This window comes from Urocampus carinirostris, chromosome 13 (genome assembly GCF_059441175.1).
Source record: "Urocampus carinirostris isolate Australia breed hairy pipefish chromosome 13, RoL_Ucar_1.0, whole genome shotgun sequence".
In the NCBI taxonomy this organism is placed as follows: domain Eukaryota; kingdom Metazoa; phylum Chordata; class Actinopteri; order Syngnathiformes; family Syngnathidae; genus Urocampus; species Urocampus carinirostris.
In genome coordinates, this window is record NC_142361.1 from 6,829,960 (window position 1) to 6,853,367 (window position 23,408).

At 39.3% G+C, this 23,408-nt stretch overlaps 1 protein-coding gene across 3 annotated transcripts in view; it reads right to left on the reverse strand.

Annotated features, from left to right (window-relative positions):
* The window catches only part of pax2a (paired box 2a), a 61,244-nt gene that overhangs the window by 4,724 nt on the left and 33,112 nt on the right, over positions 1 to 23,408 (reverse strand). For all 3 annotated transcript variants that reach the window (XM_088351234.1, XM_088351233.1, XM_088351232.1), the window contains exons 8-9: positions 17,967 to 18,087; positions 4,682 to 4,783 (exon numbers count right to left, since the gene is read on the reverse strand). In XM_088351234.1, coding sequence (XP_088207360.1) covers positions 4,682 to 4,783; positions 17,967 to 18,087 — 223 coding nt within the window. The remainder of the gene's footprint in view (positions 1 to 4,681; positions 4,784 to 17,966; positions 18,088 to 23,408) is intronic.

A 23,408-nucleotide genomic window follows, 5' to 3' on the forward strand; every position in this document is an offset into this window, starting at 1 on the left:
TGTTCATTTTGTATTTTTTGCACTTGGCCTTGGCAAATGAAGGTGAAAATAGAAATATAGTCTCAGGTAAGAATCGATTTTTCCAATTGGTGGGGTAAAATTCTACATTTTTATAGATCAGCACTCAGGAACTCATCTTAAAAGCCTTTCTGGCTTATTTCTGTTGTGTTTATCAGATTAGAAAGTCCAAATCTTCACCTAGGTCAATGTCATGTGTTAAAGTATAGACCACATCTGAGATTTGACAACATTCTTTTAAATCAGGTGTACAATCTTTATATTTGCAAGCTGGATTGGGGTAAAAAATGGCAGAAGGCTCAGGGGGGAAATTAAAAGAAATTATTTGATTTATTTTTTGTCTCTACAAATCCGGTCTGCGATACGATACCTCTGCGAAACATGAAAATAAGGTAATTCAGACTTTTCCAATTCTTCTCTCATGGTGGCTGCTATTTATGGCTTTTTTGGTAAAAATTCAATTAATGAAAAATAATGAAAAATGGCAATAAATGAAGATACGTCTTTTCAGAATAGCACCGACAAATAAACATGCAGATGTCTACAGGTGTAAAAGAAATGAAAATAAAGGTAAACGTCCTTCATAAAGTAACCAATCATGTTGAGGGTTAAAACATGTTCTGCACCTCTATATAATTCATAAAACTCTTTAGCTTATGACAATAAATGAATATGTGTCGAAGATTTCAATGACAATCTGCTAATATAATTGGCAAGTGTATCCGATATTTCAAGTCAAGTCATGTTTATTTGCATAGGCCTTAATCAGAAAAAGTCTCAAAGGCCTGCACAGACCACCATTACAACATCCCCTGATCTGAAACCTGCATGAGGGCTAGGAAAAACCTCAGTGTCAATGTCCGCAATGGCTTTATTATCTTTTCCAGTTGAATTTTTACAAAAATTGAACTGTATTGCTGATTGGAAACATACTCAGTTTGATGAAGTGAAAGGCTCATAACCAATCAAGGTAGCCACATTCCAGCTCGTTGGAAGGTGGCATCTACTTGCTACGTCACTCTGCACATCTGCTTCTCTTTGTCGTGTAACCAGAGCTCATCCCTGAGAGAGATAGTGATTTAAATATTTACAGGCCCTCCACGCTTCTGTGTTTTGACCCTTAACTGTTTGCTGTGAACCTGAACTGCAGGTTAAGTAGAGGGGAAAGAGATACGCTCGGCAGCCTCTGGTGTCCGGGGAGGCTAAAAGAGGAACGAAACGCGCTGTTTATCGACAGGGCTGGTGAGAGTGCGCTGTGTGGACACGGCGAGGATAATGAGCGCTGGGAGCTGGAGTGTAACTGAGAGGAACTGTCCTATCTCATGGCCACTGATTGTGGTGATCGCCTATTGAGTTCATCTAATGTCCTAGTCCGCAAACGCAAACCGCAATCTAACACGGCTATAACAAGCGTGCCTTTATCCTGGCTCTGGTTTTATATTATTTGGGATGTTCTTCTTTAAGTAACTAGTATGTTTAGTCTGTTTTTAATATCAGACACCTTCAAAGAGGGTGGCTTAGGATGCCAGTTCGTTATCTTTACTGTTATACCTCACTGTTATTTATTCTGTTGACCATTACGCATTGTTTACTTTATTGTCACAATCAGCCGATCTTGTTGCTGCTCTTTGATTCCACACCCTCTAGGGCGGATCTGCTTTTTGTAATCTAGGACTTTGATAGAAATAAAAGGACTCAGGCTAGGGCTGCACAGTTAACTGAAATCTAATCAATACCGCCATGTGACGTAGTGCGATAGTGTAATCGCAAAACACTGCGTTTTTTTCAAAGGATCCGAGTGTTCCAGTATGTTAATTGAGTGATTGAGTGTTTGGCCAACAATAATTGTCACATTTCAGGTTTTAACAGCACCCGCCAATCAGAAGCAGGTTTTATGGCACTGGCCAATAAAGGTGAGGCAAAATTTGCAAGACGTGTGCGTGACTGTATAGGCTGGTGTAAGCTGTCAGTCAGTCACACTGCCATAATCAAGACCAAAACAAGCGCGACAGCTCGGAGCTTAAGCGCTTCGTTACATTGAAAAGTAAATCTTCTTTAAATTTGAATACTGAGGAAAAGTCAGAAGAGTGCAAAGAATTAATGATCACCAGCAGGTGCTTCTTAGATTTTTATCACGTCCAGAATCAACTGATGTGGCGTCGGAAGGGAAAGCTGACAGTTACGCTAACAACTCTTAAGCCACCACTGCCGAACGTGGCTAGTCGCCAATGCCAGATCCATTGCTAATGAAACATATGACCTGGAGTCCATACCAGCCGTCGACAGGCAGTGGGCAGGGGACACGATGAACTGGTTGCCAGTCAGTTGCAGGGCACACAAAGACAGACAACGCACTCGCTCATTCACACACAGGGAATGAGCGAAGATTTTCAGTGGCCAATCAACCTGAGATGCATGTTTTCAGAATGTGGGAGGAAACAAGAGTGCCCGAAAGGAAACACACACAAGCACGGGGAGAACATGCAAACTCCGCACAGGAAGGCTGGTAGCTGGATTTGATCCCATGACCTTAGAACTGTGCCGCAGACGCGCTAACCACTCAGCCGTCGTGCCACCACTAATCTTTAATTTTGGACAGGCAATATCATAACCTATTTTTTTTGTATGTATTTAAGTAATAGTGGGCTAAAATAACTCCCAATAAAAAAGGCATGCTTATATTATTCACAAAACTTCAATAAAATAAAGTTCAGAAAAGTAATGTACACTTAAAAAATAAACAAAGATTCCTCGTGTATGATACAATAATAAATCAAGATTATCTCAGGGGCCAAAGAAAACCTTCTCTGGGGCCAAATGTTGTCTGCAGACCATTACTTTGACATGTGTGGTTTATAGTTTAGCATGTTTCCTTGCGTAACATTTAATGGTTTAACACACACGTGTCAAACTCCCGGCCCGCGGGCTACGTCTGGCCCACCGTGTAATCATATCCGGGCCGCAAGACCATTTTACATTATTGTTATTAATGGCCCGTCAATATGAAACAACATCGTCCATTCCTGGACATAGATTCTGACGTTTTAGTCACTGTAACTATTCCTTCATATATGACGTATACTAATAATAATAATAATAATAATAATAATAATTTCCTTGTATTGTCATTCTGTGTAACAATGTACACAGAACGAAATGTCGATTGCACCTGACCCGTTGTAGCGAGCCGATGCAGCCGCAGCCAACAGAGGGCGCCGCCGACCACTTTTTAAGTCTTAGGAATGACTCGGCCGGGGCGCATACTATATACCAGGGGTCAGATATGGCTCTTACTATGTGTACCTATGACTCAGAGACAGATTTAATTGCGTGCAAATTTTCTCCATCTCGTTCAAAACTTGAGCCATTGATCCTGCTCAGATACACGTAAAGCCAAACTAAACTAGAATGCAATACTTTTCAGAATATATAGGGCACATTTTCACTACAATTTACAGTCAAGGTGTCAAACAAAAACAACTTGCTTTGGCTGTACAACGCTAAAGAATCATTTAAATAAAAGCTCACTTTATAATCTGTGTTCAGTGTTCAGATACTTTTTGATGAATCCACAGAACAAATTGTAAATACGCCAAAACACCGGAAGAGAACTTAAAGTTATTTGATTGGGTGAGTCGGAGGGATGGGTGGAGCTATGCAAAAAGTGCAAGCACTCCCTCCCATCTCTCGCCCTTCTCCGTCTGCGCCAAAGGTAAGCACATCAGGCTCCCTGTTCTCAGAATGTTGTGACGTTTTTACAAAATAATTTGTGTAGAATTTTCATATTTCTACTTTTGACAGGAGATATATTAAGGAGAGTAAAATCTTTTGGGATATTTAAGTTTTTTTAATATATACATTGACATAGGAGCAAAGGAATTTGAATGTTATTTTAATGTTAAGTTGTTTAAGTTAAGTTCTAAGTTGTATAATTTAACAAGATATTTTTATTTACAGCAAAATAATAAATACTGTATAAGTAATTTAAGGTTTAAATTTAATATTATTGTCTGTTTTTATTCATATTTATGTTTCAAAAACATTCAGTTTAAGTGTGTTCAATACATGTTTATCCTGGTTGGCCCACGACCTTAAGTGTGTTTTGAATTTTGGCCCCTTGTGCAATTGAGTTTGACATCCCTGGTTGAACAGAATATATAGAATAAATACGAAAATAATGCCCAGATAGAGTTTGCTTCCCTTGAGCAGGTTAAGATCTTGGTGGTTAAATTCTGACAATAGAGTGTCAATAGTAAATAATAGTTTAAAACTAAGAGTTATTTAGCAAAAAAATGACTGAATACTACTCGGAGGTGTATTTAGCTTCAGCTTTGTGGAGCGGTTGGTTGTGCCACAAACAACTGAATGGTAACTATCTGTCCTGAGGGCTGTTTGAAACTTGTCAATGTTTTTGTTGTCTCAAAAATTTGGACAAAAATAAAAATAAATAAAATGAAAAGAAATTACAGGAGGATTATGACACCCCTCATGTGTTTATTATGAAGAATTTGAGTTGCAACCTACGAGGAAAAATATTGGAATTTGGAAAATTGTTATCGTCCTTAATGGTGGAAAAGCACCACGGTGCAAATGTACTTATGTCCTAAATGGCTTAAAAAATAAATCACAAAATATACAGCTCAAGTTTGAATGTGTCGCTTACCTGGAACCATTCCCGTGAGCGTGGAAGTGGGGTAGCTGCCTTGTCCCGTCGGGGGCACATGGGGCGGGTAGCCTGGTAATGTGGTGCTTGCCATCTCCCGACCTGTAAGAACATGCAAAGACAAGAAAAACTTAACATTTCATCACCTATGCTGATTTGGTGAGGGTTATGGTGCAATTTTGGTTGGTGTTTGGTCATAATGTAGTTCATCTTTTGGAGATATCTGTAAGATTGCACATGGCTTTTACAGATGAGTATGAAAATCACTCTGGAAACATACAGTACATCCCTTATCTGCACCGCTTGTCCTCAGTAGGGTCGCGGGGGTGCTGGAGCCTATCCCAGCTATCTTTGGGCAGTGGGCAGGGGACACCCTGAACTGGTTGACATTCAGTACAGTGTAATTCTATTTTGACGAAGTTTTATGAATACCCTCCCAGAATAAATAAATAATTAAATCAGGTGCTTAACTCTTGTTTAAGTAACCAATTATCAATACGCCCAGTTGTTTGGATGCGTTTTAGGAGAGCATTGAAAATAGGAGCGCGAAAAGTAAAAAAACACTCATATGAGAACCTAAAAAAAAGGAAAGTTTTGAGTGAGTTTAAAGATGTGATTGGCTTTTGTTTCTGCATCTGGCTAAACTGACACAGGAGTTCAGGCCGAGGTCAATTGTACACCGCAAATTTTGTACAAGACTGGAAGGGACTCACGTCAAATCAAGGGTACATTTGCAAAACGGGAAAAATGGTGTTCTTTATACGTTTCTCGAAGAGATTCTTAGCCATGATATTAGGTGAATCAGTTCGCGGATCCCTCGGCTGCCTGGGTTGTCTTGGCTCCACTGTGATCTCAACCATGGACAGGTTTCTCCACTGCTGACGGTCCTGGCCTGTGTTTTGGTCGTGATAAAGTTGACAACAGTCTATTCCTTAATGTTCTTGGCCCAGTTTCTTGTTCTGTCTATCTCCCCCTCTGCCCCCTTGGACTGTGCCCAGGAAAATGATCTTGGCCAGTCCTGATGATGTGGTGATGTGACACTACTACTGCAGTTTTAGTCTTTACACTTGACAACAGTTCTTCATAGGGTCCAGTGTGCCCTCTGACCGTACCGTTTGGTTTGTCACATGGGCTATGTAGCAGATGCCTAGAAGTTTCCTCTAGCATCACGTCTTATGGCCAGGATTTTCTTTTCCAGCTTTGCTTTATACATGTCTCGCAAGCGTAGAGGAAGATGGACGTAACCAGACCTTAATGTTATGTTATGGTATCTCTAGATTGGTATACATTTGGCAAGTATGGCTGTGGCTTGAGCTATCATCATAAGGATTTCTGTTGCTGACACCTCTTCTGATACTACCACTCTTAGATTTTTAAATATGGGTACAGGCTCAGGCTCTTGTTGGTGGATGATAATACTTGTATAAAAGCACTAAAATGTTAAAATATAAAAATATGAATAAAACAACTGCTGTACAAAACATAAAAACGTACAGTAAAAAGGAATGTGTTAAATTAAATCATTAAACGTGAAACAGATCAAAACTGAATAAAAAGATCAATAGGATCAATTGAAAGCCATATTAAAAAGAGGGGCTTGAGCTTCCTCTTAATCTAGTGTCCAAATGAGCAAAAAACCTTGCAATGATAAGTAAATACAGGCATATAAAAGCGCTTCAAACAATGTACACCTCATTAAATTTTGCCTGATTTAAGTTATTGTATAGAGATTAAGGAAATTACATATAAGAGCAATGTAGACATGCTTATTCCACTACAGAAAAAACCTTTTAGGATTGGGCATTGATGCTTGGTATAAGGAACATGCAAAGAAAATTGTTTTTAATATAAAACATGAAGATATGGTTGAACTTAAATCTCTGTTATTAGTATAATAAGCAAGTAATCGTCAACTGGAAACATATATTCAACAGTCAATCAATCAGAAAAAATATGTACACCATACGTCTCATCTCATCTCATTAGCTGTACCGCTTATCCTCAGTAGGGTCACGGGGGTGCTGGAGCCCATCCCAGCAATCATCGGGCAGTGGGCAGGGAACACCCTGAACTGGTTGCCAGCCAATCACAGGGAACACAGGGACAGACCACTCGCTCACTCATTCACACCTAGGGACAATTTGGACCGGCCAATCCACCTGGAATACATATCTTTGGAATGTGGGAGGAAACTGGACCTCCTGGAGGAAACCCACGCAAGCACGGGGAGAACATACAAACTCCGAACAGCAAGTCCGGTAGCTGGATTTGAACCCACACAGGAGGTTCCCAAGACCTTAGAACTGTGCCGCACACGCGCTAACCACTGCGCCGCCGTGCTGCCCTATACCATACGTACTTTAGAAAATTATACTAAAGAGAATTAATATATCAAAAGTTACTTTGGGCATTTTATGTTGTATGAGTTGTGAGCATGTGAATGATTGCATGTCTGAAATGTAATTTTTTTTTTTCAAATTTTGGGTAACATTGTTCTGTTTTTTTTGTTTTGATTTTAAATGTTTTTCCTGAAAGAAAAAAAAACTGTATAGGGTTAGGCAGTCAAACAGGACCTACTTCAGCCTTTGGGCACAAGTTTATGTATTATATCGATGTATTGTACAGCTGTTTTTTGTGCAAATATTTTCTTGGTTTCTTTAGTTACTTAAAGGTCGATGTTGTTGTTTTTTTGTGATGTAACTAAATAAAAAGCCACAAATAAATAAGTAATTACCTAGTAAGAACACTTTGCATTAACAACTGCAAAAAATTGGTTATTTGCTTCAAAATAAGTCCTAAAATGTCTCATTAAAACGGATTTACCAAATTTTCTGTTTAAGTGTGCTGTTATAATTATAAAGGGGTAATTAACACATTTTTACAACAATTAGAATATAAAAAATAAAATGGTATTTTGTAAAACTAAGTAATTGCCTAGTAAGAGCTCTTTGCATTAACAACTGCAAAAAATGGGTTATTTGCTTCAAAATAAGTCCTAAAATGTCTCATTAGAAAGAATAAAACTGATTTACCCAATTTTCTGTTTAAGTGTGCTGTTATAATTATAAAGGGGTATTTAACACATTTTTTACAACAATTCAAATCTAAAGAATAAAATGTTATTTTGTAAAACTTTATGACAACTCAGATCTACACGTATCGCGGTTGTGTTAGTTTGGTTTGAACCCGTTGCTCCGTGACTCATCGTATACTGAGACCACGCATTGGACAAGATCCACACGGTGTACCCCAGGGCAATCGGGCACATGACTTCAGTGAGCAAGTGTGTAAAATGATGACGTTTTCTCATCAAGGACGTTAATAAGCCAACGTTGTAAGCGGCTTTAAAACTGACAGCAGGCCACTGAGAGCGCTCTCTGATCTCCCCTCTGCATTCAACCCACTAATTAAATGTGACAGCATTGGGTCTGGCTCGATGAAGGGGGCACACAGGACACGGAGCCACAGGTCCAAAACAGGGCCTAGCATAGGCCCTATGCATCTGAGTGGGCCCCCTGTCCCCCTGCTATAGTTCTCCCCAATTTGGCCTCCTGTCACCCTCTCAGACATTGGGCCTGTCACGAGGCAAGAAGGTTCGAGAGGCCCATTGTTGAGCCCAGAGACAAGCAAGAGGTCATAAAAGGAGAAAAGCTGGGTGAAACAGGGAGAGACAGTAGTTAGTGTTAATGAGCAGGAAGCACTATTGCTGCAGCATAAACATAAATGAAAGAGGAGGGACATTATTTGTTTATTTATATGTGTATGTATGCATTTGTTTATTTATTTTGCATGCTCCTCCTTTGCAGATACAGATAAATCCCAATAAATGGGTTTGTTATTATAATTGAATGCAAATTGGATTGGGTTATATGGGGTCTTAAAGCTGCACCTGCAATAAATTGCAGGCCGGCAGAGTGGATTCAGCAAGGGCAAACGTGAAGCTAGAGGAAATTAAGCGGAGGCTCGACTGGCTGGATCATATGTATCAGACTCAGGCCCGCGGTCCAAATTTGGCCCGCAGTGTGATTATAATTGGCCTGCGAGATCATATCAAATGTGCATTAGAGCGGTATATACTGTGCAGCTAATACTACAAATCTCACCATGCTTTGCTAATATTTTGCCGTGCAGTAAAACCTGGAAAGCACCCCTTATTTCCGTTCACAGTCATTCATCCATGCCCCGGTCACATAGAAAAATTAATAACTTCCCCCACCACAAAAATGGCCAAACGAAAGATAGACAACAGGACCCTCCAAGACAGGTGGGAGGCAAATTATTTGTTCCGGACAATAAAGGACAAAACTGTTTGTCTTGTGTGCGAGGCTGGCATGGCTGTAATCATAGAGTATAACATAAGAAGACACTATAAAACAAAATATTAAGAAAAGTACAAGGACCTGGACCTAAAGCAAGAAGCTGCAAAAGGTGGAAGAGATGAAAAGCAGCAGAGATCGCAAAATCAGACTTTGACGAACTTGCATTTAAGAAAGGATGCCTGATATCTGGCTTAGACTACTGTGCAGGGTAAATCAGAGCATAGCAAACTGAGCTTGAATATATTTATGCACTTTTTTTCCTGAAAGGCATGGTCTGTCAATAGTTGAAATGTTGGATTTTTATCGAATTGCATTATTATTTCTGGTTCTGTTGTTGTTGGCTTTGAAAAAGATTTACATGAAAAAGGAACTTGAAAGGAGAAGGGGAGAGACATACTACTTCATCTATTTTAATAAGAAATAAATACCATTGTGTATTTTATTTCCAATGTAATTTAGAATGTTTTTGTCATATCAAGCTTTGGTTGTTTCAATTCTGTGTTTAAGAAAAACTAAACTTTGTTTCCATATGAAAAGTTTAAACGTTACATATCAGTTGCAGTCAATTTTTCAATAAATAGGGACTTTGGCCTGTGACTTTACTTCTCGGCTTAATTTGGCCCACTGTGAATTTGAGTTTGCCACCCCTGGGCTGAACAAAATGTCAGTTAGGGATGACACTTATCCAGAGGGAATGACTGCAAGTTGGAGGCGCTGTGGGACCTGTAAACAAGCGGGACAGTTACTTAGGGACAGGTGCATTCAACAAAAATATACAACTAAGAGTAGCAATAACATGTGAGGTTACAGTCAGTGCTGTCGCAGCAGACCATTTACAGCAGCTGTCTCACCAAGCCTGACCCTGCCTATCTTTTTGAGATTGGGCTTTCCCAGGTTGGTATGGCCGTGGACAGATAGGAATACACCAAGTAAGGAAAGTCACAGACACCCACTGGAACAGCTTGAGTCTAATATTTGAGAGGCTTAATCCAACAACCACCACAAATTGATAATTACTAGTGTGGATGATGTTAATCATGCCTATACTTAGCATCCTGATTCCTTTCTATCTTTCACTTTACCCAAAGGTGCTTTAAAGCAGTGTTTTGCCATGATACTTTGTTTCAATTGCCGCACTAAATTGTCCCTTTTTTTTTCAAGAAAAGCATTGCATTGTTCTCTACGTTTACTTTCTATCAGTGATGAGCTGAGTAATTTTAACATTTATCCATATGAGTAGGCAGCATTATTTTGTTGTCTCTTTTATAATACACTATCTGCCTATGAGGAAAAACAGGGAAATATGATACATAATTTTCTTTCATAAAGCCTTTTAAGACTGCACTGCAAAAATAATAACCTATATTAAAACCTCTTGCACAAACTTCTAATTTGTATTATTATTCCATTAAAAATAAACAAAATAACAATGCAGTACAAAACGATTATGTTTTACTCAAAGGATATTGTTGCTCATTTTAAAAAACAGAATATAACTTGAAAAACAGGTTGAAAAAGGTACATCCATCCATTCATTATCTGCACCGCTTATCCTCAGTAGGGTCACGGGGGTGCTGGAGCCCGTCCCAGCTATCCTCGGGCAGTGGGCAGGGGACACCCTGAACTGGTTGCCAGCCAGTTGCAGGGCACACAGAGACAGACAACTCACTCGCTCATTCACACCTAGGGACAATTTGGACCGGCCAAATAACCTGACATGCGGGAGGAAACCGGAGTGCCCAGAGGAAACCCATCCAGGCAAAGAGAGAACATGCAAACTCCACACAGGAAGGTTTGATCTGATAACCTCAGAACTCTGCCGCTCATGCGCTAACCAATGTGCCGCCGTGCTTCATGAAAAAGTTACACTAACACCAAAATCAGAATACAATTACTAGCCAAATGAAATATTCAGTATTCAATCACGCCGTCCACGTCTTAACTTCTCTCACATAGCCGATGCAGAATGAGGCACGCAATTCTCTTGCCTCATGGAAGAGCGCAGTAGTGACACCAAGGGTTCTGATTCGGGGACAAGTCAGCCCCAAACAATGCAACTAGTGATAGTATAAGCAAGCTAAAAGCAAGTCAAGCCATCCTGTAATGCTTTTCTTGTTGCATGGACTTTTTGGTGCTATTATTCAAAAGAAGCAACACATAGACTTTGTTTATAAGTTAAATTAGGACAATAAAACATGTTTTTTCCAAACTACAGTTTAAATAATGCCTTTTTAATCTGCCAATTGAAAGATGAATATGATACAATTTTATTTGTTAATCTCACTGTACCTCACCAGACATGAAACACACTGTATATCACTGGCTTAAACATAAATGTTGCCATAAAAAAATATGTCTGATGTTTCAAACTGATTGTATATATGTATATTGGACACCTGCAAATGAGATTGCATAGAAAAGCTGTTTGTTATTTTGACTATTATTGCATACTGTTATGCATTTTGACTATTGTGAGGCTTTTACACCATTGTCACTATTGGCCAATAATGTTGCTGTTTTTTGATAACCACACCTTTTCGAGTGAATCTGCTTTTGTAACCTAGGAGATTTAATAGAAATAAATGACTCAGGAAAGGGCCTTTAGAACAGGTTGGAATTTCTTATTGCCTTTTTGGGCTTGCTCTTCTTGCATTGTTTTCCCGTTTTCATTTTGAGTGTCTACTAAAAAATAAACGTATCAAAAACTATATGACATAAAGCTTTTTACAAAGTATTTCGAAATGGGGGCATGGGGTGCAAACATGATCATCACGCGGCCGCTTTATCCCAACAAGCAATGCAGGCATTGGCTCGCAGGCAACTCGGAACACAGCGCTTTGGCTTTGATCTGGTTTGGCTGATGAGCCTCTGCGTCTTTCATTTGCACCGACTTTGCCTCTGCGACCTATGCAATCAATGTACGCTCTGTGTCGACTCTTGCCGCGTCTGCTGCAGAGATTCCACTGTTGGCTGGGGCCTGCAGAGAGGGACAGCTCTTTCCCGACACCATGATAGGCTCATTAGCTGCTTCCCCGCATCATTGTTGTTTTACAACAAGACTGTGTGTAGCAATTCCTCATTAAGATAAGGGCTGCTCTGTGGAGGCGGATCCCACTTGGTCAGCACTATCAAGCTGATGCCAGCGAATTGGGCCAAGTAAACGACTGCTTTCCCATAGAAGCCCACATTGGAATTTGCTCAATCTCTTTTGTTTACCAGTTTCCTTTGTTCAGGTAAAAAGGGAGCATCTGCAGAATTCAAGGCACTGTGTAGTCCAAAATGGAATTGGTAATCAATAATGTCATGATTAAGAATAACAACATTAGCCTCGGTTCTGTTGAATGAGACGTCGTCATAGGTTGTGTGTTCCTCTCTCAATACAGAAAAAGGAAGAAAAAAACCGTGAATAATTAGTTGTCCGTGGGTTGTGGATCATACACAGGTTATTTTTAATGGAACAGAGACATATACATTCATTTATGTGTGCTACTTTTTGAACCAAAGGAAACAAAGTCACTTATAATAATTTTTCAAAATTTACCAAAATAGTTTCACTCATAGCAACTAACAACTACTTTAGTGTACAGTAATCCCTTGTTGTATTGCGGTTTACTTATCGAGGTTTGCGGATTTTCATGTCCATAGTGCTCTGTATTCTGATTGGCCTAACAGTTGCACCACCCCTTTTCTTACTGTTTTTGCATGTGCATCAATGATGTTGTGGTCTGCGTAGTACACATATGTAAAACAGCTTGACCAACCTAGATTATGCACGCATAAATGTCTTTCAAATTCAAGTTTCTCTAAAATCCATCACGTTAAAAAACCGCCAGGGAATAAGAAAAACACCGTCAACCGGGTTCAAAAGACAGGGAAAAATTGTTTTCTATTGCCAACAAATTTGGACTCATTTACCCGCTAAACTTGCTCTTGAGACACATGCTGCAAGGTAAAAGCAGTTTATCATAACATAATGGTGATAAAATATCATCTCTAGTAAAAACAGTTTCCTGGAATCATATCCGCCCCCTAGTGCAATGCATGTAGCAAGATTAGGTTTACATTTGTAATTTGACAGATTAACAGTTGACAAAATTATTTTTAATATAAATACTTTTTCAATTACAGTACTTTTATTTGTTTCACAAAATGTTGGGTTATTTTTTGGTTACTATGTATAAAAGAGAATGTAATAAATAAATGCAAGGGTTTTTTCACTTGCTTTGAATATCACGGGACCTTTTCGCAACGCAACCTCCATGAAAAACGAGAGATTGCTGTACAATACTATTGCAGAAAAATAGAAATAAATAAATGCTGCCCCAACATTCACCTTGATCTTCATCATCACCATCACAGCATCACTGAAAATGTCAAGTTCTGGTTTATTACACAGATGACATCTATCTGAATTCAAACTTTGACAAACATTGCTAGTCTTGGGTTATCTTCTATCATACATCCAAATGCTCAATCACAAGGTTTTAGTTTTCTCAACACCCAGGCAAGTGTTGTCAAAAACTTACCCATACCGTTGCTTCGTTCGAGATCAGTGAACTCTGAAACTAATAAGACACGCCGTTGCTTATTGTCCTGTAGACGAGGTTGAACCCAGAGTATAGGGAACCTGTCAAATCACGCGCCCTGATGATGGAGACGGAGGATAAACTCAGGGATCCTTTGGGACCGTGCTATCCAAGAAACGAATCGCTGAGAGATCAGGGATACTATAGAGTTTTCTCACATCTGTCTGGACTACGCAGCCCAAGCTGCATCCGCGGACCTTATCAACCATAGAAATGGACTGTTAAGAAACTGCAGCAAACCATTTGATTGACATGCTCACACACAACGATGCTGTCGTCTACTCAAACACTCAAAGGAACTTTACAGAACAAAGCACTTTCTCATTAGTGGACATATTCATAGTTATAGTGCATAACTAAAAACTTCATTTCCAAGGTTAACCTTTTAAACAGGAGTTGGCTGATTGCTAGCAGTCATAGTGTGTGGAAAATAATATATTATGTGACTCCCAAAAAGTAAGACCGACATTATTTTAAATATACTTTTTATTATGTTATAAGATTCCGCAAATGGGGTAATGATTATTACTATTAATTTTTTGAAGTGAAAATTATCTGTTTCTGCACCCTTCATACATACCACAAAAAGCTACAAATGCCCCCTAGGACTTTGTTTTGACGCCACAGGCTTAAACTGCCTCCATATATAATCTATACCGCCAAATGAATGCAATGCAAATCATTCAGAATAGCTGTAAATATATGCAAGAAAATATGTCTAATCCCAGAGCGACTTCGGGTATACAGGTAGGTTGAGGACACTATTGCTAATGCAACCTTGAAAGACAAATCTGAGCCGTTCATAAATCATTCGTCTTTAATAGATTATGCAAATTCCAGGACATAAAGATAGACAAGATCAATAACAGTGCAGATTTTAATTAGGAGCAGAAAACATTTCAAGAATGAATATAATATCATCGCTGCTGCTCCACCACGGGAGAATAATTTATTGATAATTGGATGGCAGCCTAAGTGAGCAAAGTAATTTAGCATTTTTTTGTCCCCTCCAGCTTCGGCTGGCTTATATTCTTATTTGTTGATATCATGCGTTAACTATGCACAACCAATCAATCTCTGAATTTCAAATGCGTTCATAGAACCTATTGGAAGGAATATCTGTTGTCTATTGTTTAAAAAGACTGCATCAATGTTTGTTGATTTGAGAACTTGAAAACGGAATTTTGTCATCAAGCTTTTACAATCGGTGGCCCCTGGGCCCCCCAGGTGTCTCTGAGGCCACCTGCTATGCCTGTGCTCCCCAGAGCGAGACCGCTTTCATAGGAAAGGTCCGGAAGAAAAAGAAGTGGGTATTTTTTTGGGGGTGGGGGGCACACCTTTCTTCTCCTGGGGCCCAACTTTTTTCCGTAAATCCACCTCCCACATACTCAGGAGGAAAAAGGAGGCCTTTCTTTCCTGGAGTAGGCTCTGACGGGATCATTTGAGAAGGGCCAAAGCAGTTTTCAATCACGCCGTCCACGTCTTAACTTCTCTCACATGCACACAGGTCAGACACACAATTATGAGACTTTTAATAAGAAAGAGGGCAAGCATATTATTCCTAGAAAGCAGAAGCTCTCGTGGGAAGAAGTCTCAACTGCTACGAAGGAACAATATCTCAATCAACCAGGGGCCATTAAAACCTCCAAGAAGCCACAAAGCAATCTAGACGGCGGTGATGTGATATGGCGACAAGAACCTATTTATTGTGCTACTATTACCTGCTGAATTGCTGCTACCTACATTTGTCCAAAAAAAATCAACGTATATTGCCTTTTTAAAGCAGCCTTTAATGAAACCCATAATTAAAGTTGACAGGAGAAAAAATAGGATTGTATTGAAAACAATAGCATTTAAAATAGTCAACCAACTTTGCCTTTAAGTTTGCTAACTTCATGCTAACACATGGGGAATCCATGCGTCAGTCAGGCAAAAAAGAGTAATTTACAAATGTTATTTTATTAACCCTTTACAGGATATCTGGGGAAAATGTGAGTTTGTTACTGATCCAACATATCCAAATCTAACATATCTGGATCATAGACTCCCAGTGAAATTTATAATTCTGTAAACTTGGTGTGTAAAAAGTAGGAACATTGTTTCATGCAATCTTAGAAAAAAAAATCAAATGTCATTCAAACTGCAGTGAGGTTTTTGTTTGGAGAGGCACAGTCAGAATTTAAAACTGGCAGGCCACTGAGAGCGCTCTCTGATCACCGCTGCGCATCACCACAATTACTGTCAATGAACCTACATCTCATTCATTATTCAATTGGCAGAGTAAGAAAACAATATATAAACTGTAGCATAGAAAAACATTTTATCGTCTTACCTTAACTTTTAAATTAAGTCTATGTGCTGCTTCTTTTGAACAAAAGCATCATTCATAAGACAATCCTCCAATAAGAAAAAAAAAGTCCATGCAATGAGAATAAAAATACTAGATGGCTTGACTTGCTGTTAGCTAGTTACTACGATATGAACCAAATCAGAATCCTTGGTCTCATGCCCTTTGTCATGAGGCAAGAGAATTGTGTGCATCACTCAGCATCTGCAGACGCTCAGCATATTAATATGTTACGTAATTTTTGTAACAATCCTATTAGTCATACAATGTAGAAATTACGCTACTTTCGAAAAAGAAAATCCAGAAATTGAGTTAAATAAGAAAGAACTAACACTACATAAATGCAAACATTTCATACATTTTTAATTCAGATTCAGAGTAGTTACTGTCATTGTCAAAAGCAAGATTTCCATGTTGACAGGTGATGCACAGCCCTGATGTCACAGATGTATGCATATTAAAATGGTTTGTTTATTAGATTATATAAGGAAAAAGGACACTGCCGAAGTACATCTCCCAAGAAGATAGTCAAAAGACCAATATAAAGGCAAAAATGTCCCAAAACCTTTTTGATCAATATGTGACATATGCAGTCGTACTAAATGCTGCCCTCAATTATTTACGATTTGCCTCTGTGTTTGATAGCTTAATGCGGACTTTTGGCTATTGATAGGTGCAAAGAGTTTAATTCTTAGGGCCATCACTACCCAAAGCAAGTGCACAAGACTGTGAAAAATATATATCTTGCAAATTATTTGATTTTATTTGTTTTTTGCTGCTAAATGTTTTTTGCACTGCTTTTCATTGCACTATTGTCTCAATGCATTATGGTTTTTTTGCACAACTATTACAAGATAAGGCAGTTTCCAAGCACTAGCTTGTAAATATTTTCGAATATACTGACATTGCGGTTTTTTATTTTTCTCTTTTAGTCTCAGTTATGTGTTTATCCTGGAGTGCCGTGTCTTATCTTGTTGAAAACAATGTTCACTACGCTGTTATCAATGAAAAGAAATACAATCCAATTCAATTTACTGTCATTTACTCGGAACTGCTTCCAGTACTATATTAGAATGAATATGAAGGTATATAAATAAATTATAAATACTACTCCTACATATATAACATCACTACTACATCGTTTTAAAGCCTTAACTTTGAATCAGCGCTTTAAAACTCATTTTCACTCTTAAGTTAAGCACCCTGCTGCAGAAAAGCAATTCATCTTTCTTTGCCTTTCTTTCCTCACGCTTAATCTTTATTAGGGTTTTCCTCTCTTCTCCTGACAATGAGAGCAGGCAGTCAGCCTGTGTTATAGTGCAGCCGCTGTCAATCAGCAGGCCATCATAGCCTTTGATGACAAGAAGGTGTCACAGTGAGAACAGCAGCTGTCTCTCATGTGAAGTACACTCCTTCATTCTGTTGGCCGACCGATCCAGTTCCAACACTGGCAGTATGTTAAAGGACTGAAAATACAGTGCCTTGCAAAAGTATTGGCCCCTCAAAGATAGTCCTTTCCATGGACATAGACGATTAACAATTCAGAATGTACGGATGTTGATTCAGGAAAAAATAGATTAAAAAACTCACATCAGGTTGTAAAAATGTTGTGTCCCCGGAAACTGTTTATGGCATAAGCAAGAGGTATTCAGTAGGGAGGTAAGTGCACGTAGGAGTGAAGGGTTGGGAATCGTCAATTGTGGGAAGAGTTGAATTTATCTCCTAAGCTTTAAACTTTAATCTCTAACGTGCAAGAATATGGCTAATTATCGCTGTTATCATGCTGTGTTATTGGAAGCCATAAACACTATTTTTAGTCATCAGTTGTTACTACCTTGATGGTGCGCACTAAAGGCCCCTTTAATGGAAAATGGAATGAGTTGGAACGTCGGCGGGAAAACAACAAAAAGCGGTTTCGGAAAATTGTATGGCTTGACGATCAAAGCGGGATTGAAGAAGGGCGGGTGTGGGTGCTATAAACGGATGGATCAGCTTAATGTTGTTGGTTTACTGTGCAGGCGGTTGGACTGTACCTGTCACAACCGAGTAGCTCTGGGAGACACTGGAGGCCAAGTCGGAGCTGCCGCTGCTTGATAGACTCGGTTTTACGTCCTCTAGGCCGGGATTCAGGGACGGGAGGGAGTACTCGTTCGCCTGTGGGGACGCCCAAACAACAATATGGATCATTTCATGTTTCTTAAATCAGTTGTAAAATACTCTAAAACAATAGTACATCATCCATCCTTTTTTTCTCATATATTTGTTCACATGTTAGGCTTCCATAGCGAAGAAAATCTTAGGTTTTTCTTTTTTTGGTGTGGGTCTCCGTGCCCTTTTTCCACAGTTATACCCTTCGATTTCATTTTTTTTTCGAATAGTAAAAAGAACCTTGAGCAAATAAGATACATGAAAATAGTGTTTTGACATTTTAACACATACCAGGCCAAAATGAATACCTAAACTAGGATGATTGTATGTTTCTACAAAACATATTAGGAAGACAATCAAAATCAGATTTTTTTTTTTTTCTATAAATAACAGCAAATAATTGTATTGACATCAATGTGTTTCCATTCGAAACCCGGTGGAAACCTATGTTGGCTTGAGAGGGTTGGGTACCACCAGGATGTACTTGCCCAAGACACACCACAGAAAATGGTGCCTCTACTACCCTAGTGGTTAAGGGATCCAAAAACATGACTTGTTTTCTCTTCAATTATTTTCCTGTTTATGTAGCTTTCTCGTTTGTTTCTTCTATTTTACGTTTTTGTTTTGAGAATTTTTTTGACAATAATCAGGAAGCCTTGACAATAATCAGGAAGCCTTGCAGCAGATAAATACTCAGAATAAATGACAACAACAACAACAACTTCAATGGTGTTGGGGTCCACCGATACATATTTACTTTAAACAAGGCTACGACGATCAAGTCAAAACACAAAATATACATTTGCAAAGCCAAACAAACAACAACCAAAAAGAATAAAGCTCATCTACTTGTTCTAAAATATATTAAAACCAAATCAGACTAAAAGTATCCGTGCAAGTGAATTCAAATATGTTTGGATGCATGTCGACCAATATTGACACTTGAGTGTGTTCTTTCCTGAGATATGTCTTGCAGCTGAAGCACAATATGTTAGTCTTTCTGTCCTTTTTGCTTAGGCAAATCTGACATCGCTTTCATTTGAACTAGGTGGGCTGAGTAGAGTTGGGTCTGTTATTGAGGAAGCGTAAGCTAAAGAGCATGCTAATGTTAATGCTCTTTGTGTTGATGGTGGTTAGGGACAGAGTCCTAGGTGGGCTCTGCAGCTGTCTGACCAATCTGGAGGCGCTAAATAATAAAAAATGAACACGATTTAAAACGGTTTACTAATTTTATCATTAAAAAAAACTTGATTTGAAATGGTCCTTATGTCTCCCCCTATCTTTTTTTTTTATCAGTGATTATTTGCTGATTTTGTTGGCCTATACATAAGAGAGCAATTATCACAGGTTTGAAAATTAAACATGTTGCTGTTCTTGGTATTAAACCTAAAATTCACAACTAAGAAGAACGTTTTTTATTTTCTGAAGGAGCAGCTCGTGTATGTGTGTTTTTTTTTCTTCCAAATTATTTACAAGGTTTTGGGTCGGCACCAGGAATTTCCTTTAATTTGGTTTCCAGTTGTTACATTTTAACACATACCAGGCCAAAGGACTACCTAAATTAAAATAATTGTATGCTTTCTCCAAAACGTATTTCGAATAAAATCAAATTCAGATTATTGTAAAGTGGGCGGATCGATCCAAATATTGATAGTATTTAGACTTGTTCAATATTGATTTCCTGGTATCGCTCTCTCATCAATTTTTCTCAACGGCTGCTTCTCTGCATAGATAGCGCATTTGTGTGGTAAAGTGGTCTGCTACTGTGGCAACACCACAAATTTACATGAACACATTAAAACAAATGCTCCTCCTGCAAAGAGCATAACGCTGCAACGAAAAATGTTAATTCAATGTCACTATGGCAAGAGAACCAGTTATTTAGAAACATGGATTGGTTGAGCTTGTAATTTGCAACAGGAAGAGATTGATCATACAAAGATACAAAGCTTATTTCATAGAGCCCTTATGGAACGCTGCATCTTCGGATGTCTCATTGGGATTCCTTCCGGATGCTTCCTGTGAAAACACTCCTGCCTGCGCCGGCCGTGTTTTGTATTGAGACTATGATGTATGCATGCACTAGGCCTTCTCTAAAGGGGAAGGACGGTATGGGATAAGAGAAGGATTGGGAGAGGGTAAGGACGGGGTGTCAGCTGGTCCTTTGTGCTCCACTGCAGTCATCCCTGTGACCAGTCAAGGGAGGAGACATTCAGGCCTTTGTTACAGGAGACACATGTGGTTGTGGTTTTTGAAAGAGAGTAGAACAAATAATACGTAAACATACCCAACTTTGTGATTTCCAAGAAAAAGTCACACTTTTATTTATCAAATGAGTTGTCTAATGTCTTATTTAATGTCTTGTTTGCCTATATTGATATTGTCCTTTTATTGGCCAGTCTCAGTTATGACTTTTTCTTTGCCATTTTTCCTTGAAGGCCATAACCTCAGAGTTGCCTCTTCACTGGAAATGATGAGACCGGTGTTTTGCGGGTACTATTTAACAAAGCAGCTGGTTGAGGACCCGTAAAGGTGTCTATTTCTCAAACCAGAGACTCTTAATATTTTTGTCATCTTGCCACTTCTGTGTCTGCTCTACTTTTTTTGCTGTTCTCTGAAGGGAGAAGTGAGAACCTTTGTAGGAGATCTTCAGTGTCTTAGCCATTTCTCACATGGAATAGCCTTCATGTCTTAGAAAACACAAGACTGTTGAGTTTCATCTGAAAATTATTTTTTTATGGCCATTCTGAAAGTTGAATCACAACCACAAATGTGAATTGTAGAATACTCGACTAGTTTAAAAGAAGTTCAGTTTCATTAATTTTTTTCTAGCCAGCTAAACTGAGCTAGCATAATTGCACAAGGGTTTTTCAATCATCCATCAGCCTTCTAACACTATTAGCTAAGACAATGTATTATCAGAACACAGGAGCGCAGGTCGAGTGCCAGCAAGGCCTTCACTTCTGGCCTAAAGAATATCTGAATCACGTGATGTTATTATATTTTGTACTTCCAAATTGTCTGTCAGCTTCCTTTCACTACTGTCCCTCTGGTTGTATTGCCTTCAGATTAAAGCATTTAACCGATCGCATTTCAGCCATTACTTATTGCCAGGATGAGTAATCTTCTTAAAAAAAACGTATGAAAGCTCCGAGACGACATAACATTATCGTTCGATTAAGCAGTTTGTTTAGCCGAAAAGATTCTGAGTTGTCGTTTGAGCGCTTGTTAGCAGACCTCGGGAAACTGGTTTGATTGAAACTATGATTTGCTAGGGGGCGGTAACAGAAGTTTTGTATGCCAAAAACATGATAGGACAGGCTCGAATTTCAGCATTGGCTTAAATGACGATAGAAAATAAGTTTTTGATGGAACTTAAATGCATGGATAAAATTTGTTTGACAGAATAATCCTTCTTGAGGAAAGAAAGAAGGATGGATTTTGTGCACAAATATAAATGAACTTTGGTGAATAAAATGTGGCTACTTCCATAAATAATAATGTAATTTTATGAGGATAGCTTTAGATTGATGCATTTTTATATGTGTGGCTGATGCAGCTGCAGTAAATGTTTTATAGCCATAGGTATTGAGGGATGAATTGATTTGGACTCTACTGAAGGCCTAGATGTAAAATGTACGGCCCACCACTTTTAGTACACTGAACTTCTGGTTTCTGTGTATGGGCCTCTATACAACTATGTAGATATTGCATTAAAAATCAGACATTGCGATGTATGGGGTGTATTTTTGATAACTTTTATGTTTTTTCATTGTGCGTATTCTTCAATGTTAAGGACATTTCTGTGCACCCTTAAACTTTTAAACTGGAGTGTGTATTTGCTATAATTCAAAGAAGACGTTAACTTTCAAGTTGATTGAAAATCAGTTTAAATCTTCACGTTATAGAAGCTGTTGCGTGCTCCTCGCCTCAAAAAGAATTGCATTGATCTCCTTTGAGTTGTTGCGATGACACTTCCTCTTCTTTAAGGGGATAAGTGTGTGTGCACGGCATTCATATCAGAGGGCATCTGTTTGTCTCAATGGGCCGGGGTCCCACAGGGCCGAGCCGCTGACCCCGGGCCTTGTCCGCCTCTATCCCAGATAAACTCTAATTGTCTGCCTACAACTGTTCCCTGGCACTAGGCTGGATGTTCCTCTCTGTTCTGCCGGGCCCGACGGCACAAGGGCTATTTTGTCATGCAGATGAGCGGCGGGGCGTGGCCCGGAGCCTGGTCCGATTGGTGGTGGATGCAAGGGACAAGCGCAGCAGGGCCCGAATGAACCGGCCACATGGCTGCCAGAAGTGTGGGAGGGATGAGGCCTATTGAGCCTGGCCTCTAGAAAATGGCTTTTTAATGCTCTGAGGCAGACAGCAGACAAGCCCCTTTAATGGCAAGTGTAGCCCACCTTTTCAGCAGTTTGAAAAAAGAACAGGGTGTCTCGAACAGATGAGGCACACATAAAGAGTGCAAAGCAAGCTGATTAATATTGCTTTAAATTAAAACTGATTTTTCTAGACCCATTTCTGATGCAATTTTTAGCCCACCCTTTCCCTCCCGCCTGCCTTTTTAATACCTTCTCCTGTCCTCTTTGTGATTGCAAGTCATTTCCAATTCGTTTTGGTATTGATCTTGCCGTAGAAATCACTTTGGTAATTAGCTGCATTAGGGACTGTATAGCGGACCGCGGTGCTGTCCCCCTGATTTATAGCCGCTGTAATTCCCAGCGATCGCGCAGAGATGAAAATGAACTCAATTAGGACAGCGCTCAGCCTGCCTGGGCACCCATGTAGAGTTGGCGCTGCAAAATTAATAGTCTCTTGTTGTTTAACTCTGGGTTTCATGTAAATAAAGGTTAGCCACTATAACATGCTGTAGGTTTTCGGCGCAGCTTAAAGTGAGGTGCACCGTTTGAGATGTCCTTAAAACAGTTGACATTTAAAAATGTTCTCTATTAAGGAGTGGGGGCCAGTAAGACATTGGCCTCTGAACGTCTGCCGGAGGGCATTTAGGAATCGTCACAGGTTTCACAAACTATGATTGGTCAGGATGCGGTAATTCACCAAAACACATGCGTAAACATCCGTAAAACTTGAAGAGACCAGGCTACACAATTAAATCATATTGTTGTGTTAATTTAATAGGGAAAGATGGGACAAGCAAGCAAGCCTTTTGCTAGAGGGAAAAGGTTTTGTCCTGCCACTTTCAGCCTGATGTTAGATCATAGTCCGAGCCAAAGCCTAACACAACCCTATCCGAATTTCGAGTTTCAAGCTAAAATGTCAATCATTATGTTTTAGTTTGGTCGAGCTTCTCTTCCGCTGCC